Source organism: Cryptomeria japonica, chromosome 11 (genome assembly GCF_030272615.1).
Source record: "Cryptomeria japonica chromosome 11, Sugi_1.0, whole genome shotgun sequence".
Taxonomy (NCBI): domain Eukaryota; kingdom Viridiplantae; phylum Streptophyta; class Pinopsida; order Cupressales; family Cupressaceae; genus Cryptomeria; species Cryptomeria japonica.
The window spans coordinates 377612419-377639991 of NC_081415.1; the positions used below are offsets into that span (position 1 = coordinate 377612419).

Genomic DNA, 27573 nt, shown 5'->3' on the forward strand with positions numbered 1-27573 from the left:
ATATATATATATAACCAATTATTAATTATCAATATATTACCAATTATATATATATTACCAATTATTAATTATTAATATATTTAATGGCTGGTAAAGCAGACAGATCTGACACATGTCAGATCTGGTCTGCCACTATTTGCAGCCTATATTAACATTGTTGTTAAATTCTGAATCAAAACATTATCGGGCTTCATATATTAAGCATATCCCATGCATACCACCAAGAACACAGATGTTACTGTCTATAACTCAATAACATTTCTGATCTGATCTAGCAATGGTATTATGTCGATAATAATCTTCACTCACTAATAGTGATGAAGTACGATTGCTGTCGATGGCAATGATTGCTCAAAGAGCAGATCCTTTTAGGGTGCAAATGGAGAAAACAATTCCCAAAATCCTCCCCCTTTGAATTGATGCGTGTCATCCTTTTTAAATAAGCTATGAAGAGATTGGAGTATGGGGTTGGCAACTCTTCACTCGCACCCATTTAGTTTATGATCAACATATTCCTTGTTGACCGCTACTTCCTTATGAACTAATATTAGTTAATTCTTGCTGAGCGGTTAAATAAGGTGGTAAGTCGATGCTTTTAAATGTTATTTATGATTAAATATGTTTTAAAATTAATACATTCCTAAAGCGATTTACACGTTGTCCCACCACCCTTCACAAAGGGTCACGTCAGCCTCTCTGCAGAATGGCGTGTCTTTTATAGAGGGCAAAGAATAATTAAAACTCCATCAGTTAGCAATATTAAATATATAATTTGGGGTTAGCAATATTAAATATATAAATTGTGTTTATAATATAATAGTAATTTATTTTTATTTGAATATTTCAAACATTAACAAATATTAATAATAATATTTAATATTTACTGAATAAATAAATTTCAAATAATCATTCTTTGGTAATTATTATATTAATTAATAATAATAATTGATATATATATGACGATCAAGGAGGGGACGTGACATTATTACAATGATAAGAATTAAGTCCTCACAAAAAGTCTACACTGTCAATAAATCCGATCACTATAACTTTGCATGGTCTTTTGTCTTCCTACAAAACAGTTTCCTTATTAGTCATTTCCCTACGACTTTGCTTTGCTCCAAGCTTATCTTATTTGTTTGCTTTTTTTTTTTTTCCTTTTTACTACATTTTGCCCTAAGTTTTCTAGGAGACGTCAATTTTTGGTCGAGAGACGACAAGAGACAGCAACCAAAGCACCTTATGCATCAAGAAGTTTACAGAGACGTCTCCGGTACTGGTATGGGTCTCCAAGGGTAGGAGACGAGTCTCTTGTCAATTGTGTTGGTTGAAAAATTTTGTACACCTGGGGAGGCATGCAAAATTGTGGTTTCAACCACAGTGTGAGTTAAAAAATCTCCTAATTCTAAGGGAAGGCTCCCCCTTTTCTACTATTACAAATTAACTATAACATATAAACACTAATGAAACTTGGGTGGGACAACATTCTTTTCTCTTTCTTCATAAAAGATGATTTTCTTCTCTCTTTCAGAAAAGATGCAATTAAGAAACAAATACGGCAACTTAAGAAACTTTAACAAATACAAAGATGCTTGTACAAAAAGGAAGTGAAGTTTCCGTGAAAGCCCAAAGTCTTCTATCACTTCCCCCGTGACGGGAATGTAGAAACAAAAGTTCAAAGTCTTTACTTTTCTATTATCCTATCTACCTTCCAGAATGATTAATATGATAATAATGTGTAGCTTACAACAACTCAAAGTCTGTTGATATGGTGCACCTTTAAACTATTATAACTAGGAGTAACTACAAGCACAAAGTCCTATAATTTCTCTCTATTACGAACATAGCTATTTTAATTCTCAATACTTATAGCACAAAGCCTACAAGAAGTTAGATCAAAGCTCCTTTTAATAATCTCACTAGAATCTCAAGTACATGCAAAAAAATATACCACTATGGCATAAGAACACAATGGATATAAGAACAAGGTTTCAACACAAAGTCTGAAACTCAAGTGACTTCTTGACGTTGCTTGAGAATTCAATTTACAAGTATAAAACACAGTGTCTTTATGACTATAAATATTTGCAGAGTTTTTTTGCTTGCTAAAAAAATAAAAATTACATAGAGCACCCTCCAATATATATATAGGAGAGGTGCTAGGAGCAAAAAGTGGGAGAAGTCCAACTAAGTAAGACTTATTTCAAATTACAATCCTATTGTCTTTCAACTTGTAATTTGTTTACAAGTAATTACAAGTTACAAGAATGCAAGTAATCTAACTACTTGCAATTACAATTTTTGGCATTACATATAATTTGTCAAAAGGAAATTTCAAATGCATAATCGAAACTAATCTGAGTGTCCAAGACATGACTTTATTTACATCATCCTCTGTCTAGGAGGTCTTCATGTTGCTACAAGATGTTGGCACTTGAAGTATTCAATATTGGTGACGATATTTGTCCAGGAACATCAACTTGCATCATTGATAGTTCTTATGTCCTTTGCCAATGAACTCTAATCTCATCTTCTTGCTTGGGGTAATACTAATTCTTCAGGAGAAGTTCTCTCTGTGCTTATGGCATTGTACTCTTTTCAATTTACATCACTGCTATCATCAACATATGAAAGCACTAGCTTTTGTTTACTGTCCTTACATGCATTGAAACTCCTTGCAACTGGATCTCTAGGACCCGATTACAAGTGCGAAAGTATTTAACATTCTTGCAATAACGTCTTGCAATCGGGTTTCAAAGACTTGATTGTAAGTAATAATATAATGGAAATAGAAAGACTTGCAATTGGGTTTCTAAGACCCTACTGCAAGTAACTTGTAATTGGGTTTCTAAGACCCTACTGCAAGTAAAGTTAACTTGCCATCAGGTTTCTAAGACCCTACTGCAAGTAAAGTTAACTTGCAGTTTGAGCAAAAACTTCCTACTTGCAATGACATCAAAAACTTCCTATTTGCAGTGACACCAAAAAGTTTCTACTTGCAATGAGGAACTCAAAACCCGAAATTGCACAAAAAACTAGGAAAATGAAAGCAAAAACCAACCAAAACTTGGACAACGATGATGTAGACACCTAAAAATGGTCAACGCTTGCGGAATCATGCTTTAACATTTGCGCATTGCCTCATTTTAGGTTTTTGCGTCGCATTAACATTTCTCCTATGATTCGTACTTGGTCTTTATCATTTGCGAGCATCGAGTCCTTCTTCTTCATCTGTCTCGCTTTCGAATTTGGTCTTGTCGACAACAATCTTCAGTCATGATTTTGGGTCGATCTTTGTCCTTGGCAATCTTGTCATATTGCGATCAATTCGTCATCGATCCTTGTCCTTTTCAATCATGTCAATTTGGTCAATTTGTCATTGATTTTTGTCAACCAATCTCAATCAAATAATTTATCAACATTAGTCATTTATCAATCCAAAATCATGATCGAATCAATATCAATTATCCTTTGTCAAGACCTAATTGTCGTCTTTGCATTGCTAATTCATCTTCTAGGGTTTCGTGATTTAATCATTTAACCTGGTTTGTCATTTCCTCCTTTAGGATTAATAATTTATTTATTTATCCTAAGTCTTCTTATCACAATTAAATGTTTATTTAATTGGCTAATTAATTCCTCCTATTTTTGTAAATTAATTAATGAATGACAAATTATTAATTAATTTACCTAATTTGCATCAATTTCCTAATTTCCAAGTCATCATTTCTAACCTAATTTTCTAATTTCTCCTAAATTCCTAAATGTCTTTCTATTTCAAATTCATGTCATAAATCCTTACATAGCAATTTGTCATAAATTGTCATAAATTGTCATAAATCCTTGCATAGCAATTTGTCATACACGTCATAATTTTGCTATTCTTGATTTGAATTTCCATTCGAATCATTATCATGCTAATTTGATCATTTTTCCAATTTATCTATAAATTGGATGAATTTCTTCAATCAAATCCCTGGACCCTTGATTCTTAATTGGTAATCAGACTATCGAATTTCTAGTCAATCACATTTCTAGTACTCTTGATCAAAAATCTTGTCTACTTGCTTTCAATTATGTGTATGCACTTGTAGGTGAGATCCACAACCAAACCATTTGAAGAGGAAAGAAGAACAATGGAGCCGCATGAAGGAGCATTCAAATCACATCTTTGGTTTGCTTAATTTCTTTGCTTTTGAATGTTTTTGTTTCATGTCTCTATTGAATGTTGTTTAGGATAGATTCATTGCATTTAGTTTTGTGATTGAGCTAATGATTAGTATTTTGATATATGCTTTGATGATTTCCTATTTCCTAACATACAGATGATAAACACACCCATTGAAAATTTGACATTAACAAATACGAGTTTTAAACCTCGTAAAATGTGCCCTAGAGAAGAAAACTACAAACTCAAAATTTGTAGGGATTGTCAATTTTTTGGAAGTTCAAAAATTGAGGCAACACTATGAAAAGTAGCAGTTTCCCATGTCCAAGCAAGGAGGGAAAATCTTTTTCATTTGCAGGTATTGCAGCAAGAGGAAAAACTATGCCCAGATGCTCAGATGTGAAGAAAAATGAAATTTGAAGTAGCAAAATGAAGGAAGGTTGCAAGAAAGATTTTAGGAATCCATGAGATTTGGACAAAAAGAAAATAGGGTTGTTTAGCTTTGCATGTTGCTGGTTCAAAGGTTCAAAATCAGATTTGCAGGAGTTTTCAAAGTTGTGATAGTTTATTTTGGATTTTTCTGTACATGCATGTTGTGTGGTTCTGCTGTAGCTTGAAGAATAAGATTGTAAACTCTATTTCATTTTAAATAAATATTTTCCCAGCAAATTTGTCCACATAGTTTGTTTAGGTTGTTCTTTTATTCTCCTTTCTCTTTTCAAAATTATCAATGAGATTGTGGATTTGTTGCAACAATTGACAATCCTAGTGGATTCTCATTTTTGATCTGTATCAAAATCAGTTTTACATGGCCCATGGTGTATGGCTTAGAATAAGACTAGCCATGAATGTGGGGGTTTGGTTTTTCCATGGCTAACAAGTCCACTTTAAAATAGACAAGTTTCTTTGTTATGGACATCTCACCTCAATTAAAAACCAAAATATTGGAGGTAACAACAATAAATTATTATAGAAGGATATTCTTGGCTCGGGGATATTTTACATACAGCAAAGCAAATAATTTAATAATAAATGGATTAATTATGTTGACATTTTCCATGGGATATAGGAAGTTTCTGATTTCCACCTCTTCAACATGTTGTTGAAGCTATTTCATCAAGGCTAAAATGACAATGCTTATTAGTAAATAATATACAATAATTAATTTTCATATTTTACCTCAAAACTAAACTAAATATCACTTATTTATATTTAATTATATGCAGCAAAGGGTGGTAAAAATATACGATATGGTACAAAAGTGGAATATAAAAATGTGTGTTGAAGCGTATCAAAAAGGCTTTGATGAAGTGGAACATAAACGGCTCTCATCACTGCCAGCCCTTGGGAAGTCATGAAATCTTCACCAAAAACACCATATTCAAACACCAAGCAAATAGGAATTTCCTCTAAAGCCTTGGGTGCCAACGTACCATTAGAAAAGTAACCAATAAGAGCAATGCTTCCTGGCTAGAAACTTCCATACCCTCCTTGCAAGTATAAGGCAACATGTGGCACAACCTTACTAGCAAGCACTGTGCCCTTTCCATGCATATGGCCTGCAAATTAGATTTGTAAGATTGGGAAACAAACTCAGAAATCAATCACTAAACCCTCAAAACTATAATCAAAAGGGATGGCCTGGTACTGGAAAATGTATGGCCAACATGAATATCTCCAATGTCACCTAAAACAACATCATCAAAATCTTTGAAATCTGGAAACAGACATACCAAAGATCTGCAACTAGGACACATCAAAATACTTCATATCTACAAAGTAAAATCTGAAACTTTGATCTGAAGCACAACTATAATCCTTTAATGGAATTACCAAGACCATAGAGGGGGATTTTTGCCCCTAAAATCAATTACTTGAAGAGGGTTTTCATCCTCAAGAAGTCTTGGAAGAACTTGGGTTCATCTAGTAGCATAACAATATCATATTCTCAAATCTGCCTCTCAAATGAGCCCAACACATCCTTATATAGCTTTTTTGGAGGAAAATATTCTTTAAAAAAATGTAATAATTTTCATTTTCCCTTACAAAGACTTTCTAGGAAAATAATATTACTTTTCATGAGAAAAGACCCCCACGCCTAGGCATCCACAACTTAAAGTACAATTTAACACCTTTCCAATGAGCTATTACACTAAGTTGTCCTTTTAATATTTTCCCACATTAGACAATTTAAGTAAATTAGTTAAATAATAACTCAATAGCTTACCCAAGTTGTAGAGAGCACTGAAAGTACATCAAAATTGAGCTCTGATCACACCAAGATGATACTAAAGATTTAGGATGATGATCATGTAATGTCCCCTTTCTAGGTGACAGGCAGTTGAGCAGGGATTGGCCTATCATCTGGTTCCCGTAGGCCAATGGAGTGAAGAGGGAACCCATCCAAGAGTCATGGAGCCTTGCAAGGGGCTTTGTGAGCCAATTTAGACATTCAGACGACAAATCCTAGTTGTAGGAGGGATTCCTATTTTTTAGGGAATGACTGAGAGTTGGTTCTAGGGTGTTTAGGAACCATTCTGGATCATTTGAGACCATCTCCTAAATTTTAGGGAGGGGTCCTATTTTTAGGGAGGACTACCAGTTGACTAGTTGACCACCCAAAGGGCCACGGAGTAGAGCTGGTTCACTTTTGAGCATTCCCAGATGTTGTGAGACAGTTTACTACTTTCTAGGAGGATTCCTACTTTTTAGGGGGATCACTGCCAGTTAGCTTGCAACACTCAAAGTTTATCCATGGACAAGTGGCTTCAGTCAAAATTTGATTCGGAGTCTAGATGAGCAGCTTTTGAATTATTTGGGAAATATTTAATATTTCCTTACTTGGATTAAATGAATAATAATAAAGTGAAATAATATAATCACTTTATGTTAATAAAGTAGCCCCTTGGCACATTTTCCTAAAATTTATAACTTAAAGGGTATAACTTAATAATAGGGCCACTTTTAATGAGGAATTAGACCCTCAATGCGTCAAACCACTTAGGGGAAGTTATTTTTTAATAAAAAGAAACATTTTAACATGTTTTATGATGTCAAAAGCACAACCCTAACCCCAAATTCGAATTAGGGTTTGAGGCATGTTAAAAAGACATTAGGGGTAGCATTTTATTATTATTCAGGTTATTGTTTGAAGAAAAAAGTGCAGGTTTAGAGCTCTAGAGCACGATTTGCAGCAGAGATCAGTCTGTGGGAACGAAAACTCCCTTAGAATACAGTGATTGGACGAAACCCCAATCTTGTAGCAGCAATATTTCATCATAATTTTCATTGGCAGGTTAATATTTGTGTAATATCCCCTGCTCATAAATGGTTAAATACGCAAGGAATATTGTCAAACAATATGTTGTCAACCTGCTGTGCTGATTCCCAGTCTGTATAACCTGCGTGTTATGCTGTTTCTGCACTGCAATACTTGCGCGTTATGTTGTTTTGCTGTCCGCAGAGTTTCAGACTTGTATAGATGTTATCAATCACATATTTCCATCAATGACTGATTAACAAATGACTTCTAATGGATAGAATGAATGCCTAGGATGGTTATGCAATTGAATGTTGTGTTTTTGATGCAACAATGTGAATAGGTATGCAAGAACATAAGCTACAGCAGACTATAATTATATCGAACAATTGGCATGAAACTGTTTAACAATGAATTAAGAGATACAAGCTAATTACTCCTTTATTCATGTGACAGTAGATTTACTACAATGCATCAAACATATGCCCAAAGGTTTAGCAGCCTATCAATGAATACTCAGAAAATCTGAAGGTACATGGCTGCCATGAAAGTCTGCACACAAGATAAGATTACAAGGAGTAATGATGCTAAAAGAACCTGTTCAAACTCACCTAGTCTTGCATTTGAAGGAGCAAGCAATATTCCAATCTTTAGAGCTTCCAATAAGTCAAAACAAGTTGTCTTCCAAAATCGCCCCTGCTGCTGGTCTGCAGATTACTAATAATTAATTGGCAGCAATTTGGTCACCTTTCAATCATTAAACTCCATTGTTGTCCTTCCCAAATAATACGGCCCTCCTCCAATGGTGGATTTGATGCTTTGAACATACTATATAAGCAAATTCATGGTACAAGTGGACTGGGTTGAATTGTTTCTCAGATCTGATGTAGCCACTGAAATCCTCTTTTTTCTCCTCCCAAATACGCCTAAGAGGATCACCCTATGCCCCCAATGTCAACGCTATTCTCTATTGGGGATCTCGATGCTTCCACAATATGAGATTTGCAAAATCGTGTGAATGAAGAGGAGAGTTCGTTTTTTGTTCAACCTGCAACACAACCAGCTTTCCTCCAAATTCACCTCCAAGAGATCTTCAAACAAATCGTCTTTCCTTTTCCAAAGTGCAGATTGCTGATGTAGGTCAAAGGGAGCCGAATCGTGGCTCTTCCCAAATCTGTTGTAAATCAGAAAATTACTGAGAGTGGCACCAATCCTAATCTGATATAAACCTGAGAAAAATTACTGAGATAAACTCAGTGAATGGAAGTGCAAATCAGCTCCAAATAGCAGAATTGTTGAAGACACTTGATGCCAGAAATGTCTCCAATATGAGCCCAAATGAAACTGGCCTTTGGCCACCAATGAAGTCCAAGTGAGATGACTGAAATATCACCTCCTCAACGCAACCCCTCGAGAGATCTTTCACTCCCTCAGTTATGCTATCTATGGGAGTTTTCATTCCCAAAGACAAAGTCTGCAAACACCTCTCGGCTCCACAAAACCCAAATCAATATCCAAATCATTAACCAAGCTGCCTTGAAGCTTCAATTTGATCTCCCTTTATACTTTTTCATCCCAACATCCAGAAGCTTCTAGAAATAATATTAAAATAATATTATTTCACTTAAGTGACTTTATGATATTATATTTAATTAAGTTACTTTATTAAATTAATTAAATATATAGTCATCTTTTAATTTTTAATTTTTAATTTATTTGATAACTTAATACATAATTAATTTAATATTATTAATTAAAATAATTAATTAAAAGCTATCCATGAAAAATAATTATTATTTGGACAACTTAACATTTTAAATTAATTAATCAATTCTTCTCCAAAAATAAGGACATTACAATTTGGTTGATTGGAGGACATTTTCAGTGATCAGTGGTAAGTCTCAGTCATATTTTGGGAGTATACAGCAGTCCCCAGCATATTTTTGCATTATTTCAAACTTATTTCAGCCCTTGGTGCAAGGTTGTAGCCTAGAACAAAGAAAATTTGCAGATTGCCTTCACGTTTGGGATAGGGTTTCATGAAATTATCTGTTGGGAACAAATTATAGAGACAAAAGTGCAGATCAGGGGTCTAGGGTAGCTCATGTCATCACAAATTACTGATACAATTTTAGCTGTACCATTCTCTAATCACTTTATATTAATAAAGTGGCCCCTTGGCACATTTTCCTAAAAGTTATAACTAAACTTAAAGGGTATAACTTAATAATATGGCCACTTTTAATGAGGAATTAGACCCTCAATGGGTCAAACCACTTAGGGGAAGTTGTTTTTTAATAAAAAGAAACATTTTAACATGTTTCATGATTAATGATATCGGAGTTCCACAATCCATAATAGTAAGTTGTAGAATTTCTGGAATTAGATTATGTTTGCTTTTTTGCATCAACGTTTCGGATCACACTCCGCGATCCATCATCAAGATAGTAGAGAGAGCTAGGAGTCATAAGATGACAAGTTACAGATTAGAACAAGACTAAAAAGAAGAAGAGAGAGGAAGGTTTCCACGAGGCTCAAAACAACCAAAACCAATGACAAAAAAGAGGGGGTCAAAATAAACAAATGATCAAACAATAACTAAGAAAAGACAACAAACACAAATATATATATATACATGAAAACAAGAACTAAAAAAGAAAGGCTAAAAAAAATTAAAGCAAACTAATATACATATATATAGAGAGAGAGAGAGAGAAGCTAAACAGATTAAAAGACAAAACAAACTAATATATATATATATATATATATATATATCCAAAAAACCTACATACATATATACACACAAACACACACAAACAAGCAACGAAAACAAGAAGGGATGTCCACACAATAAAGTCCAGAGGACCGCCCTAAAGAGAAAGACAAAGCAAAAAAGGGGAGACAATCCAAAGACGAAGAACAAGGGAAAAAAATAGATTCAAATATTCAAAAACCTACAAACCTATAAATATAAAGATATATAAAAAAATAAAAATAAAATATATATATATATATAAAGAGGGGGTTAAAATAAACAGCCAATCAAACAAGCACAGAAAAAAGAAAGAAAAGACCACAAACACAAATATATATATATATATATATGTAAGAACTAAAAAAGGGGGGTAAAAATGGTAAAAAAGTTTAGAAGACCAAAAATAAAATAAACTTACTAACATAGACATACATACATACATACATATATATATATATATATATGGAAAGCTAGAAAAGGTTAAAAAGAAAACCTACAAACATATATATATGTATATATGTGTCTATGTATATGTATATGTATATATGTGTGTGTGTGTGTGTGTGTGTGTGTGTGTGTATATAAACTTAAAAAAGGAACGCTAAAAACGGAAAAAATGAAAACCTATAAATATATAAAATTTATAAATATATATAAACAAGCAACTAAACAAGAACACCAAAGTCAAGAGGATAGGCTAGAAGGGAAAGAAAAAGCGGAAAAAGGAGGGACAAGGAACACTCCAAAAAAGAAATGGGGGGGGACACAAACCAAAGACGAAGAACGAGAATGGGCGGGAGGAGGGGCGAGGTCAAGGAGTAGGGGGGGACGACACTGGTTATTAAGGTAAATTAACAAAGGTTGCCAAGAAGGACTGATGCCCCACCCATCATCACGATTGAGGTTGGAAGGATGATTATTGATAGCAATGGCTTCCTTGAGCTTACGCTTAAAGAAGTTGTCCTCTTTGGACAAGATTTTATGATGCCAAAAGTACAACCCTAACCCCAAATTCGAATTAGGGTTTGAGGCATGTTGAAAAGACATTTTGGAGGCTCATTTTGGCATTGTGTGATTTCATTTTTCTGGAAATTATCTCTGCAACAGATTGCAACCATTAGATAGCAGCTTGGAATCACCATTGGGAACGAAAACTCTCAATGTTTTAGTGTTTGACGTAGCCCCATTCACTTGCAGCCACTTGGTGCCAATTTGGAAGCTTCATATCAAGCCATTGAGGGTCAAATTATTGAAGTTAATGACTGAAACAGCAAGGGACATACAGAGAAATCAGATCTGAGCAAGTTGGATGTTCAAATTTGCAAATTTGGGGGTCATTTATGCAAGCCATACCATTCCAGGATAGATCATACCATTTCAGCTAGCGTGGAGATTCAAAAAATAAATTAGAGGGCTTTTGAATCAGCTGTTTCTTGGAAATTCATTGTCGGGGAAATAAAAGGACAGTTTGATTATTCTTTCAGAGATTCCATAGTAGATCGAAGCTACACCAGCAATTATTCTGGGAAATTCACCATTTTTGGAGGGTCTCTCCTGGCAAAGAATTGGAATTCAGCTTATGTGTGCATTATACTTCATTATTTGTTTTTGATAATTCATATTAGGGACAATAAAACATATTGGAGTTGTTGTAACATTGTGGAAGCGCCTGTTTCATCCTATTCATCAGTTCAGGCAATAAAATAAGCCTTTCCAAGAAAGCTCAGGACATCTAGTATGCCAGTCTTGGCTCTGAATGCTATAAATTGTTCAACTCTTGAATTTAGCATTTGTTGCAATAAAAAAAATCAGAATTCTGATTTTTGGTTTTCAGTTCATTATTGTTTCATGATTGCATTGTCAATCATACAAGCTAAAACCCTCAAAACCATAAAAACCTCAAAACATGTCAAAAACCAAAAAAAATATATCGCTGGTCAAAGAATTCAGCTGAACAAAAACAATCAGATTTGTGCCAATTCCTAGTTGGTATCTTTCAGATCGGAGCCAACTAGATGACTTACTAAAAATGGACAGCTTCTCTAAGAAGTTTGGAAAACACCCCAAGTGTCAAAATTCACTTTTGAAAGTGGCATAATGATCCATACTGCCTACTGGAAGCAAAGTCACTACTAGCCAACCCTAAGCATTCCAAGAATTTTGGAGTTCTCCCTAACTCACCATGAAGCTTACGAGAAAACTCGGAACTTGAAATAAATGCTCACAAACCAATTCTATTCGAAATGGGGGCATTAGAAGAATTCAATTGGACATAATAGTTTTCATGCTCAATTTTAAAAAATAAAAATAAAAATAAGTAGGTGGCTAGTGCTTTGTTAGTTGTTATTCAAATAAGAACTTTGAGAGCTCATATGTAGAGAATTCATTGAGTTAAATCCAAAGATGCTAAAAGGAATAAGCTGAAAAATTAGGCACCTATTACTCCTAAAGTCTCCTTTAATATTTTTGCTAAATTGTTAACTTATTGTTGATCCCCAATAAGGCTTTCAGCTTAAAACAAGGCAGTTGGGAAGTTTCACAGGCGTGGGACTGAGTGCGGTCTGTGGAACAACCTCTGGGATTTTAGAAGCCATCTCTTCGAATTTCAAAGGGGATGGAAAGGGATAGAAATATGCAAAAAGAGACAAGCTGCAAAACTATTTGTTGATGGGGAAATTCAGCACTTCCATCAACACAAAATAAACTGCACTGAGTACATCCCACTCTCTCTTGGATAAGGAAACTTTGTATGCCTGTGGACTGTCCAAACAATGTGCCTAGGATAACTCAATGTCGATGTGATTTGCTGGTAATCATGAGGGGACTTATGCATCTAACAAGCTGGCTTGCATCTGGTATGGCAATCTGGTGATGCTTTACTTCTCAAACTGGTTGAAATAAAGGACAAAGGGATAGGGTTTAGAGATCTTAGGGACAATGATAGTAATGGTTGGTGTTATAGGTAGACAGATTTCAAATAAAATTAGTTCTTGCTCAGCCAAAGATAAACTGACAACTCCATAGGAATAGTGCAAGCTCCAAGGAGGAATAAAAGATTTTCAAACCATGAACATTCATTAAGTACCCAATTCTGGTGCAACTTAGATGAATATTCATAGTTGAACTAACAGCAGTAGAAGGCTCAGACTAACCATGCACGAAACCTACATTCAGCAAGCCTCCAATGGTATGAACCTAAAATTAGATCTAATACCCTCACACTTCACCATTAAGATCACTGAACTTTAATTAGCTTGATGAAAAGAAGCCATGCAAACAAGTTAGGGCAAATGGCAAAACACCATGCTTCAATGCTTTATTCATTTGTTCTAACTGCCATTACAACAATTTTTGTCCAACAATTCCTACTGTACTCCTAACCTGCTAACTTCTAAAATTCTAACCTTCTAACCCCTTTACAATGAGAGAGGCACTAGCCTTTTATAGTTTTTACATTCTAAATCAATGGCCAAGATCCAATTCATCAATGGTCTAGATCTGCCTTGTAGAAATCCTAATAGCTTTTGGTTAATGATCTCAATGACCATCAACCACCTTGTAATCTACCTTCAACTTTTTTCAATTAACCCCACTACAAGACAAAAGTTCACGGGGTTCGAGACATAAAGAGACAAATTTGGTAGCTAGGAAATAACTGACTTTTGGCCGCCTCTTGAATTGTATTAAATTGGGCCAACAAGTAGTCCTTTTACAATATAATAATCCCCTTTTTACAATAAATCTTTTTCCAGCTCAGACCTAGATGTTCATTCTCTATTTCTACTGTTGTGTTTGTCACTGTCTTCCAGGGTCTCTCTGCATTGCAGTGGTGGTTTGTCACCCTCAAGCCTTGTCCTTGGTGATCTTCTGGCTTTATCACAATCACATTTTCAATTGGTGCTTCAGACTCCCTTCTGCAACTACTTCCAGTGGCATTAATCTGCAAAAGCAAATCTAACTTGGATCAATTCTCATGGACTATTCAAATAATTAGATCTAGTATTACTAACCATGTGGATCCTCATAATCCAAATTGGAAACCTGCGAAGTATAATACTCTATCATATTTGCATACACTTTCCACTTAAACCCAAATCATAAGATTTCACTAGTTTACACGTATATTGGAACTTGAGTCATTACGATTACACTCATGACAACTCGAGCCTTGTACTCATTAAAGAATTTATAGCCCCAAACACATGGTCATTAAGCCAACTTTTCTTGCATATCAATCTTTTTTTCATTCTTATCGAACTTCCATATGTTGAATTTGATATCTTGTCACAATTCGTTTTACCCAAATCCTGTCACGATCTCATTTTTTTTATAAAACTTGGTGACACCTATCTAGCCAAGCACTATATTCATAAATCAACCTTTTGTTTTCATCAAGCCTTGGCATTTAGTTTATTTCTCATACTAACAACAAAATTGATGTGGAGATAAATATGAATTCTGAACCAACCATATTGATCACGTCCCAGACCACATCCTTTCTTTCCTTCGTCATTTGATTCTTTTTTTCTACTTGTTTTTCACGAAAGTTGGGTTACAGTCATGAAGCAATTCGGTCTCATCCTTGACATTTTCAACATGAAGTCAAACTGTCTTTTTTAACCAAGCTCATGCCCATCTTACAAAGCATTTTAGTCGTGGATCATCTTATCATGCTCTTGACTCAACCTCTTACTCTTTATCGAGGCGTTCATTTTTTCAAGCATTGATTTTGATCATCCAATTATTTCCAGAGCCCCCAAACTAATTGTCTCGATATCAGTGATTCTAAAGATTTTTCAAACAAAACAAATCTAGTTTTGGCCCAATCTTTTGGTTTGAGGATCATGGCGGACGTGATTTTACCAAGCTCCTTATTGTCTTTGTCTGGTGATACCCACACATGCCCTGTAAACTCGACAATTAAAAAAGCAATTGAAAACTCAGTATTTGTGATTGAATTCAGACTTTCGCCTTTTTTCCCAAGCCATTCTTTTGATTCGACATTGTTTTTTTTTGCTGAGCTTCTCACATCATCTCATTATCATTGCCTAGCATCATTTATGCTTCATCGACCTTAGTATTTTTTCGAACTCCATGCGTTGAGTTTCATTATCACATTTATACAAAATTGAATATTGAATTCTTTTCTTATGTCGAACTTGGAATTCAAGTGTCATTTAAACATCAATTTGGCCTCTCACTGTGCTGATGAACTCGATCATTTGGTGTCTTCCGGAATTTGAAATTTTTCATGCTCATTTGCTCAGATTTGTGTGGCTCAAGTAAGATCGCTTTGATGGCCATGTCATGTTGTATTTCATGGAGGCTTGGTTCTAAATCATTCATCCGCTATCACAAATTTTATATTTTAGAGCATTGAGCCTTTCATCAATGTTGAATCCGAGCCTTGTGAATGGAATTCAAGTTTTCCATATTCAGATAACCCCCACTTGCTTGGCACGAACCCACAGATGTCGATATCTTCCAAATCTTTTGTTTTGGCACTTCTATTGTTTGAGTATTGTTTTACACATTTTTTTTTTAAATGTTCCAAATTTGTTACATTCGATTCATCACTTTTTCTTTTATTGAACTTTCTCACCTTTCACGAAACTCAAGTCATACAGTCATTAAGGAATTCGGTGATTTGGAATTCAAATCTCTATTCAATGATTGGAAGGAAATCGAAAATTCAGAACTTAGGACAACATTAGCACAACTCGGATATATTCCTTTTTTCATTGCTAACATCGAAATTTCGGGCCTCTGGATCCAAAGTTCGGTGATAGGACAAATTTGGGATTACCACTATTCTGATCCTCAGTGTAAGTATTGATTTTAAGGGGGAAATTGTGCCAAAATTTCGGTGTTTGGAAGGCTTTTGAATTCCCATTTTGAGTACTAGCACCGAATTTCAGAGTATGATGCATTTGCATGAGACTTGGAAGAACTTTGGGAATTCCCTTAAACACTGATGCCAAGATTTCTAGGTGCCTGTTGAGATTTTAAGTCTTAGGATAAAGTTTGAATTTCCCATGCAAATAACCTTTCATGTATCCCAAATCCAAATTCTTACACAAGGCAGGTCTTGATTTTGATTCTAACCTATAGGCTGGTATCCTTATTTCTTTATGCTCCCTTTAACTCTCAATTCCATAATAGGTTGAGCCTTGACTTTGGTTTGGAGTTGTATTCTCAATACATTTATATACTTCTAAGCGCTCTCTCTCTCTCTCTCTCTCTCTCTCTCTCTCTCTCTCTCAGAAGGAAAAAATTGCTTTAGAACCCCAACGAAGTGGGCAAAAAGAAGGGGTCCCTGTCGGAGATAGGGAGTGTGTGCAAGGCACAACACTATCCTAAAGTGATGTGCCAGAAATTTAACCAAGTTTACTTTCATTTATGCATAATGTAATCCATAACCATAAAACATTTTCAAAAATCTCAGAAGAGCACATGCATGATTTGAAATTCTAAGATATAGCCACAGAGTTAGAAATTATAGAAGCAAGATTAGAAATAGTGAGAAACAAACAACTCTGGGATATTAAACACAAAGCACCACATCCTCTTCGTTGTTGGGGGAGAACAAATTACAAAGGCCATTTTGGCACAATCTAAAATATTGAGATCCTACCCATGAGGGGCATCTGCTAAGGTTTAATAGAATTGAAATGGCTTCTACCACTATGTCAACTAAAAATTGGTGAAAATGTGAACCCCCCATTACAATGTGCCCATAAGCTTTTATAGAGAAAATCTCTTTGATCTGAAAAGGTGATTGCAACTGAACAGGCTCCTACATACCTATCGTGTGTCTGATACTATGATGAAGGTTGTTACAACCACCCGCAATCAATCATCCTTTTTCACGGTGGGGTCGCCACCCGAAAATTCCCTTTTTTTGTTGCAAATGCTTGATCATGCAAATTACTAAAACATAGAAAAATACTGAAAAATGGATTTTTGATTTTTGTCATCTCTAATCGCTTCATCACCTCAACACGGCCACAAATCTCCTTCAAACCGATTTTGACATGTTTCCATCAATGACTTGAGCATAAATCCGCAAAGATGTACCTATTATCTACCTATATGAATGATAAGCTTCTCCATAAGATAACCATTAAGATCCAACAAGGTTTTTGGAGGATATATGTATATTGCTAATAAGTTAATAATCTCGCCAATAGCTTGGAATGGATGCCTTGAGCCAATTTTTTCTTTTGTCTATTATGAGGAAGCATTTGACAAATTTAATAGTCATTTATTGAAATGATCAATTTATGTTGGAAGAGACCCAATCAATGAGGTTCCTAATCTTACTATGCTGGTTGCTTAGAATTGTCATGCCCCCTTCCTAATTGGCCTAAGTTACCGGTTTGGGTTCGGATTCGCGGGTTCGGCCAAAAAAAAAAAAATTCTTGGGTACGGGTACGGGTTCGGGTTCGTCCGTACATATATACATATATTAATTATAAATTTATATATATACATATATATTATATATATCTTCAATATATACAATCCATACAAAAATAAAATATACAATGTGACTTTCCATACATAAATCATAAATCCATAATTGCCAATGCCAATAAATATCCATATATCGCAAATGTTATCAGTAAACTAATAACTAAAGTCTAATATCATATTCATAATTTGCAAAAAAGATAATATTCAAGTTTCAAGTTTCAACTGATTCAAGTTTCAAAATGTGAATATGTCATGACACAATAAAAATTCAAATTACAAGCCATCTATGGGATTTAAATTCCATATTCATCTTCATCTGAACCATCCAACACAAGCCCAAGGTCATCAAGTGGTTCAAATCCAGCATCAATTGAACCACTATCGAATGGAATGTCACACCCACTAGCCAAGTCTCTCTCAAGTTCCATAGGTGCCTCGTCTATAGAGACTTGGGCAAGTTGTGCAACTGTAGCATCTAAATCAGCACACTCAAGGGCTAGATCCCAATTCCTTGTTGCACCCACATTATATTCAAGGTCCTTATGTGACAACAAACGAAGGTTGGAGTGTACGTAGACCAAATCCTCAGCTCTCTTTGCACCCAAACGATTATGTTTGACTGAGTGGATGAAGGAGTATGTACTCCAATTCCGCTCAGCTGAAGAAGAACTCGCAACCTGTTAAAAGTTAAAACATTATTAGAAATTTATAAATTATCAAATAAAAATATGATACCATCAAATGGAATTGAAAAACTATAAGAAAAAGATACATACTTGGGAGAGAAGTTTAATTGCAAGAGGCTGCAAGTAAATGGAGCCTTGACCATGTACATACCACCACTCATCAACATCCATCCCATATCTAGCATTGAGAGCTACAACATCATGATTTTTTGTGGATACAAATTGGCCAAACTCCTTCATGACAACATTTCTTGTCTCCTCATCTTGATATATCTTTTTAAAGGCAGCTCTATAGCCAAAAGCAACCTCTGCATCTCTATATGGTGGTACCCTCCTTGGTGTTGCAAGCATCTCTGCACTATAAAATTTTGGTGTCAAAGCAAATGCTAAAAGATGTAAGGGATTGGTCATCTTGTTCCAACGGTCAACAATAATATTCTGCACAACTTTGAAAAATGTTTCCGTTGGGTCATTTACTTTTCTTTTTATTACTTCTCTTATTTTCTCCACCATGCAATCCATGCCATCAGAAATCTCACCCAAACATGGGCGATCAGTATCAGCATACCTAATCATGCTCATGATGGGCTCAGTGAAATTCAAAACATATTCCACAGTATCCCACCATTTCTCATCAAGGATTAATGCTCTTACTTTTAGAGCTCTTTCTGTCTAGGCCTGCTTCCATACACTCCACAATCCATTGATGACCATAGAACTCAAGGCCTCTCGCACCTTCACAAGTTGTCTTAAGATGAGTGTGTGAGATGCAAATCGTGTTTCAGCTACCTAACATGACATAAAAAAATACACAACATATATCAATTATAAAAAATTAAAAAATAAAATTAAAAATTTTAATTAGTAATTACCTTCAACAACTCCAACTTGGAGAAGGTCCTAAAAATGGCTTGTGACATATGATGATTAGTCACAAACATTTGAATCTCCTCGCCCTCATACAATTTTTTCACCCAATCAATTTGTGTGCCAATCTTTTGCATGATTAAATTGAGTGAGTGGACTGCACATGGTGTCCAAAAGATGTGACCGTATGTAGCCTCCACTATAGTCCCCGCTGCCCTACAATTTTTAGCATTGTCCATTATGACTTGGACAACATTTTGAGGCCCCACCATATCAATGCATTCTATGAGGATATTGGCAATGAAACTTGCATCTTTCACTTGCCCCTCACAATCCACCGCTTTCAAAAACATTGCCCCTTTAGGGCACACTACTATAACATTGATCAATGGCCTATTTTTACAATCTTTCCATCCATCAAAAACGATGGTCAAACCTATTTCCGGCCATGTATCTTTGATGACTTTCAACTGTGACTCTACGGATGCTTTCTCCTTTGCCAATAAGGTGGTTCTCACCTTTTCATACCTTGGACAAACATAATCAGAAGGTGTGTTGCAAAGGGTATGTACCATGTCCCGAAAGTAAGGTGATCTAACAAGGTTGAAAGGAAGCCCATTGCCATAAATGCAATGCCCAATGCTCTAATCTGCAATGTCTCTCATTTCATTTTTGAAGGCAGTATCCAATGGGCCTCTTTTCCGTGAAGCCACAACATTTTGATTCTCTAGTGGAGCAACTGGTGGTTTTGGCATAAAACGATGCGATCCGGCTGGTCTTGTGGAGCCAATACTACTATAAGGCCTCGTAGTCTTCGAGCTTGATTGGGCAAGAGGATGATCAGTCTTTGCTTTGCCACTTCTCCTATCAGCTTCCTCTTGTTCTCTAATATATTCTAAAACTAGAGCTTTTGGCAGCCCCTTGCCATCTGATCCCTTACAAAATTTTATTCCACGCCCGGGGATGAAACAAAGGTGGCCTTTCACTCGATAGTATGAGCTGGTATACTCAATGCCACAATGGTTACACTTCCAAACAAAACCCCCACCACCAGACACTTGCTTGATCATTGTTGTATAATGCCAAAGTGGCGAATCTTGATCAATTTTAAAGGGGTTATTTTCAGTTCGGGCATGGGCAATTGAACTAGAGCTTGCACTTGCACTTCCAATTTCAGCCATTATGTATGATTATATGAATAATGCACCTAAAATAAAAAGAGAAAACACAACATTATTGAAAAAAATTGATAAAATTTCGGCATTATAACCCCATACTATGCATACAAAGTGTAAAAAAATATTAAAAACTTATTTAAAAAATTTTAGAAAAACTTTTAAAAAAAATTAAAAAATTTGAAAAAAACTTTAAAAAATTCTTGAAAACTTGTAAAAAATTCAGATTCACTCACCTTTGATGGCTAAATCTTCCTTCTCCACTGATTCCTATGCCTTTTATGCGTGTCTCACATCTTCATAGTCTCTACCTTCGAAGAAAAATGCAAAAACTAAGAAACCCGGCTTTAGAGAAAAAATCTTCAAAAATGCAAATAGAATGAGTTGAATGAATGTTTTGATGCATGAAATGCATCACAAAGGGGCAAATTAGGGTTTAAATATTAAATAACTATTTTTTAAAGTACTTTTTTTTTTGTTTTTATTGTTTTTTGACCCGTGGGCCCCATTTTTGGGAACCCACGGGCCTGGGTTCACTCGGGTCCTCCTAGGTTCGATCTGGGTTCCACCCGAGTCCTTCCCAGGTGGCCGGGTTCCCTGTGGGTCCTACGCACAGGGAAACGCACAGGGAACCCGGCCACCTGGGAAGGACCCGGGTGGAACCCAGGTCGAACCCAAGCCGGACCAGGACCAGGCACGAACCAGGACCCGGACCCAAGCCAATACCCAAAGAGCCGGTAACTTAATAATTGGTTGGCACCAATTCAATTTTAGTGTCCAATTATTGCTAATCTCGGGCCCTCTAACAAATTATTTTTTTAATTATGTAATTAATTAATATTAAGTCACTTTTTTATTTTATTTTATTTTTGGAGGGAAAAGTAAATTAAATAAAGTACTTACTCCTTCCCATAGGATCCCTGATTTCAGTATGAATGTTGTAATGCTCATGCCCAAGTAACACATAATCTCTTGGGTGTAGCTGAATGCCCATGACAGAAATAGCTAGGCAGATTGCCAGGCCTATGGTAAGGATGTCAATAAGTGTCTCACAGTAGCGTCTTAGAGATGATTCATTCAAAATTGGTGTATCTGGATGATTGCAATCACTCGATGCTTATTAAAAAATATAATAATTCTAGTAATCTATTAAAATTTTCTAGTTACTGACAAAAATCTTTTCACATCCCATCATTAACCATGCTAATTGTAAAAACTTGTCTTACTTGATTTTGCAATTTGATTCAAACTGACTCTGATCACACTAGTTTGGATACCTGTTAGATTAAGTGTTTTTTAAGGTTTGTCAATCAGATCTGTGGCATGAATGCTTGAGAAATAGACAGGAAAATGTGCAAGTGCATTGATCTCTTTATGAAATTCATCGAAGCAAAACAAATTAAAACCAGACACAAGAAAAATTTGTTCCTGGATCATGATGTTATCATCCAACATACATGCTATTTTATGTAGGTGTCATGTTTTTTGTGTGTGCTATTTATGGAATGATAATGAAAGTAACGGTAAACTGGACTACAATTCCTTTGAATTTGGGAATTCCTTAGTTTTCCATTTCAGCATCAAAGAGTTCGTCAAAATTTTCTGCAAACTTGTCTACTGGCAATAATGGATAGTTTATTAGCTGTCAACAGTTTCTTTCATAACATATTTTACTCTTCTAACAGGTACTAGTGTGTTCCAGAGATGGTTTCGTGTATGCTTTTCATCTGGTAAGCTTCTGTGCTCTATCCAATACGCAGTCATTGACAGTACAAAAATATGAATCCAAACATTATAAATCGTCAATCAGAGATTAGTTTCTTCTTGTTGCCTTTTCTATTGAGATTATTAGCATCAATGTGTAAAATCATAAATATAGAAAAGAACGTTTAGAAAGGTGTAAATTTTACAATCTGTTTGGTGCCACAATGTTGGATTCCTGAATTCAAGTTTTTTGCATGGAAGAATGAATATCTACCTGTTTGCTAACCTGTTCATTGCTGCCTAAAAATTTTGACTAACTTGATACATATTCTTCAGGAGTCTTATTTCTCAATATCATAACCACCACTGTATCTTTGGAAGTTCCAAAAGTGTCTTGTCATTATGATTCTACAGATCATGCAATGAACACAGATTCTAACAAGTTTGGCAGCATCATTTAAGTTGATGCACGTTAGATTAATTCAATTAATCTTTTTCAGCTATGGAATGAATGATACTCTTAAAACTTGTCTTACTTTTTCTTGTTTAACTGTAATGCTGTAATATAAATGTGGAACAAGTCGTTTGAAAGTGCTTGACTATTAAAAGAATTGAGATCTAGGACATTTTTGGAACTGCCTCATAACAATAAGTATACAAACTCAAGATCCTTTGTATTTCTCCCAAAACTATAACCTATTTCAAATTTTCTTCCTCCCTTGACTATTAAAAGAATTGAGATCTAGGACATTTTTGGAACTGCCTCATAACAATAAGTCTACAAACTCAAGATCCTTTGTATTTCTCCCAAGACTATAACCTATTTCAAATTTTCTTCCTCCCTATAGTTCCTAATAGGATTAGTACGACAGTGGCTCATTTGTTTGGTTGTGGATTTTGTCCTTGATTACAAAACAGCAAGTTGACAGAAGTCCCCATATTCTTTGGATGCAGAAGCAAGGAAACTGTTTATGGAAGCATTTTATTGGGGAACCCATTACTTCATCTGCTTATGTTGATGAGACAGTTGGATTGGTCTCACATAATGAAAACCAGCAGGAGACAGTATATAGGTATATCGTCTTGACTTTGCTGATTACACAGCTTGTATTGATTAGATTGTAGTATTTTATAAGTCTCCATAATTCTATTTAGCTTTACAATTTCTAATACCTGTAACCCTTCTTTTTATCCCAGGTTGGTATGTGTTTGCAGTTCCTCAGGAACCATTCATGTCCTGAAGGTTGACTCACATGCAGCCCAAAGGTATAATGTTGCAACTTCTGCTGATTTCAACACTTTCCAAGGACACAATGTGTCGTCGTACGATAGTAATCTTACACAGACTGAAGGCAAAACGCAGAATGATAGTCTTAACAAGTTTTGTACAGATGTGGTTGACAAGTGTAAAGATCAAAACCTGAAGGTGCAGCCCATATTTAGTCATGAATTAACAAAATTGGAACTTAAAGGGGAAATATATTCATCACCTGTTATGGTTGGTGGCCTCATATTTATTGGTTGTCGCGATGATCATGTTTATGGCATTAGCATAGTAATTTGAAAAGAAGAATATTTTATATTAAGGTTAGATGGGGCATCAGTTCAACTCCAAAGGGGTGAATATAGCTTTTGTGCATGCAAGGAAGATGATGGTATTGAGAGATATACACATATCCTTCAGAGTAAAGATGGCGAAAACATCTTAGTGGGAGGATCCGTGGAAGAATGTCACCATTCCAAGTACAATCATCTGGCATGGGGTCTTCAGGTTGAAAAGTTGACTCCACATAGTTAACAAGATTATTATTGCGGTCACTAATTTTTTACATGTAATTTTTTTTATGAGTAATTTTTAAATTCATAAAAGGAAGAAATATTACATCTGCCCTAACCTTGGGCGTGGAAGGACATGAGAGTGCTGAGATTTAAGAAATTCCCTTTACAAAATAATGCCTCAAAGATCCAAAGGTCAAAACATAAAACTGGTAGACTATACAATGATGAAGCAAATATTTTCTTAATACTTGTGCAAGAAGTAATGCGTAATGAGAGGGATTCTCTTTTGCTCTTTCTTGAGCCCTATATTTGAGTGGAATTCCATACAAATTTACAATATTTTGTCCCAAACACATTCTGCTGAGAAATACATTGGGTTCTCTTTTATAATGAAAATTCTTATTTGGCACTTTCCTTAGGGCAATGCATACCTATGTCCTCATTCTCTGGAGGTGCAACTTTAGCTGAGACTTGACTGAATTACTGAGGTGGTCAGTTCTGTTTGGGTGGTTCAGCTTGAGGCTTTTGTGTAGTATACATCCATTAAAATTCTTTTATTGAATTCTCTAGAGATTTCTCTTTGTGTAGCTTCTCTCCTGAGATGCAGCTATTGTTCAACTTTTGTAGATGTTCATAGAGCTGTTTTTGGGTGTTATTGGTAACTAGGAGGTACTCAATGGCCACTACTTCATGGTTTTTATTTCATTGAAGATCTCAATCAAACGGAGTAGGCAGTTTTTCTGCTGCTGATTGTATTTATTTTGAGACTAAAGAAGCTGACCAGGTGTGCATTGAATGGCTCAAAGAGGGAGACTGGGAACCCCTTTTATCAATTTTTTAGCTCATCTTCAATTTTTTGGGTGTATACAAGATGATTACAGTCTGTGTTATCTTAAATTTACTTCATAACGGAAAATAAATCTAGAAATTATCATGAGAACCAGATGCATGGCTCTCTGTATTTTCCTTGCTAGGTTTGATGGGTTTGCAATGTTTGCAGCTGAAAGAAGCAGCCTTATTGTTGATATACATACCTGCTTCGAGAGATAGAGATGGGACTATAGTGCTAGCATCCATCCCATTAGGCTGAGGTAGTATCAAACATGGAGATAATCATTGAATTATTGATGGACGTGTTGATTAGTCTGACCAAAGGAGGTGGTGATTTTGAGTTTAAACATTATACAGATGTCAATAGCAGAATACACTTGTGCAGGTGGGTTGGGTCTCGACAACTTAGGAAGCAAAGTTAACTCATTTGATTGACTTGGTGGATAGATGAGTTAGTAAAAAAAAAGTGATTTTGATAAAGGTGGATTGACTAACTAGTTAAAAAGGTGACTGATGAGTTAGAGAAGACAAGTGACTAGTTTAACTGAGAATCAATGGTTGTTAGAGAGGGGAGGATAATTAGCCATTTTAAACGTCTTTGTAGGAGAACACATAAAATTATCATTTTATTTATTTTGTAGAAAATTGAAAAATGACATGTGAGAGAAAGTAAAGATAATTAAGAAATCTATTTAATTAAGAGGAGATTATTAGTTATCTAAATAATTTAGAATAATTATTTAATTATGAGGAGATAATAGAATTTGATTTAATTAAACAATAAAAATTATTTAATTAAAGTATATTAAAGGGGTTTAATTAAATAATTAAAAATTATTCAATAATGGAAATGGAGGGAAATTTGAAATTTGAATTTGAACATAGAAGAATAAACTTAAATTAATTAAAATTATTTAATTAATGAGGGACAATTTTAGGTGTCTGCACCCACTAATAACTAATAGGAAATAACCTCATTCACATTGAAACTTCCCCTCAACTGCAACTTAGTGAAATTATTATACAAATGATGCAAGATCTAAAATATGATGCAATATGGGTCACAACAAATAAGCCATGTTAGGTACCCATGTACAACTCATTTCTCACAAAATAGAGAAAATGAGAAAACCTTGTGGGACAAAACTCCTCTCCAAAAGAAAAATAAAAATGAAGATCAAGTGATAGACTAAGTGATGTATGGGAGGTTTTAACATTAATACCCCCTAAGGACTACATCCATCACAAAGATCCAATCGATAACGTGACCGCTTCCCCTCCCCCCCTCCCCCTGCCCACAATAAGAGGGTAAGAGAGAGACTAAGAAGCCCCCCCCTCCCATAATGAACAATCTCTTGCAACAATGGTAAGTGTCTAAAACCATGATCCCATGCATACAAATAACTTGTCTCCCATATGAAGAAACAAAACCAAATATGAATGCAAGAATGCTTCCCATTCAAAAATAATGATGATGATGTCTCTAAACAATACTAATGTGTCTCCTTGTCCAAGTAAGATGATGATGCCAAAATCCAATCGAGTATAAGTGACAAAATGGAACTATGTGGAAACTGATGTAGAATAAGCTCCAAAGATGAATATGACAGCTAAATCTACCATTAAATATGAGAGTTAACCCCTCAAATGTGCCCTCCAACCAAATTTGAAAGACAATGAAATAAATCAATCACAATTTCAATGGATCTCCCTTTGTATGAAGAATCAAAACGAGAAACATTGTCTCGCATAATGAGATAACATGGTGCAAAGAACATTGCAAGTATCTTATGGAGTAAACTCTAGAACCCTCAATCTCAGTAATCAAAGGGTTGGATACATATATGTAGAAAATACTATAAATTCATTATCAAGGATTCTTGTATGAATCATATTAAGCAAATAGAATAAGGCTTGTTGCAAATGAACAACTGGAAAACTCTAAATCTGGCACAACCCTAAAATCTATAAAGCAATAATTGATTTACTAATGATCAAGAACTGGAATGAAGTGCAAAGATCAAACTAGCACCTTCTCAAGTGTCCAAGTAACAAATTAGAGATCCATCAGGTGATAACTAAAATAAAATGTACTTAGGGCTAAATCTAGAAAAAGTGCATGGATAGAATGATAGAGCTCCTTAATACCTTTCCAATACCACAAGAATCACAAAAATCATATATTATGGCAAAAAAGTTATGAGCTCAATTTCCCAACTAAATATTTGACTTCAATTGATATAAAATAACATCAAACAACAAAATATATAAAAATAACCTACTTTATTACAAAGTTGGTAGAACTAGCTTTCCAATGATATCTCATTTGAAAAGTTTTGAATTTGTATGCCCAAGTTATTCTAGTTTTTAAAAAAAGGCTATAATAGGGCCAAAAAAGATCCCCACTTTAAGCACCTGGGGGCTAGATGGTTGTCACCCATGTGACCTAGTGCTATAGAGAGGCAAAAAAAGTGTCACTCAACTAATGACAACATTACTTAAATGGAGCGACAAAGGTGGCGATGTGAAGAGAAGGGCAAGTTGTGAGCTTATTCGCATAGCCATGGGTAGTAAATGAATCCATGGTATACATATAAACCATGCACCAAAATAAATAAATAAATGTATGTCAAAAAGATTCATACCATAATGTAATGCAAGCATAATAAGGCGTAGGAAGTATGTAGATATAATGATGTTGATTCTTGTGTAGGATGATGCAAAATGAGAATATGCCCACAAATATATTCTCAACCTTTCTATATAAATGTTGACGTGGGTACAATGTATGTTGCATAGGTATTTGTATAGATTGTACATATATGTACAATCACAAAAATGGCAAAAAATTTCCTCAAGCCCCAGATTAAAGT

At 35.1% G+C, this 27573-nt stretch overlaps 1 protein-coding gene across 6 annotated transcripts in view; it reads left to right on the forward strand.

The window, feature by feature from the left end:
• The window catches only part of LOC131069486 (putative acyl-activating enzyme 19), a 349361-nt gene extending 325155 nt beyond the window's left edge, over nt 1–24206 (forward strand). For 4 of the 6 annotated variants that reach the window (XM_058004937.2, XM_058004938.2, XM_058004940.2 and 1 more), the window contains 3 exons: nt 22072–22116; nt 23045–23163; nt 23288–24206. In XM_058004937.2, coding sequence (XP_057860920.2) covers nt 22072–22116; nt 23045–23163; nt 23288–23654 — 531 coding nt within the window. In that variant the 3' untranslated portion in view covers nt 23655–24206. Of the gene's footprint in view, nt 1–4094; nt 4175–22071; nt 22117–23044; nt 23164–23287 lie in introns of those variants that run through there. The other 2 variants (XM_058004939.2, XR_009112138.2) reach the window with 2 other exon arrangements.
• Nucleotides 24207–27573: the final 3367 nt, after the last annotated feature.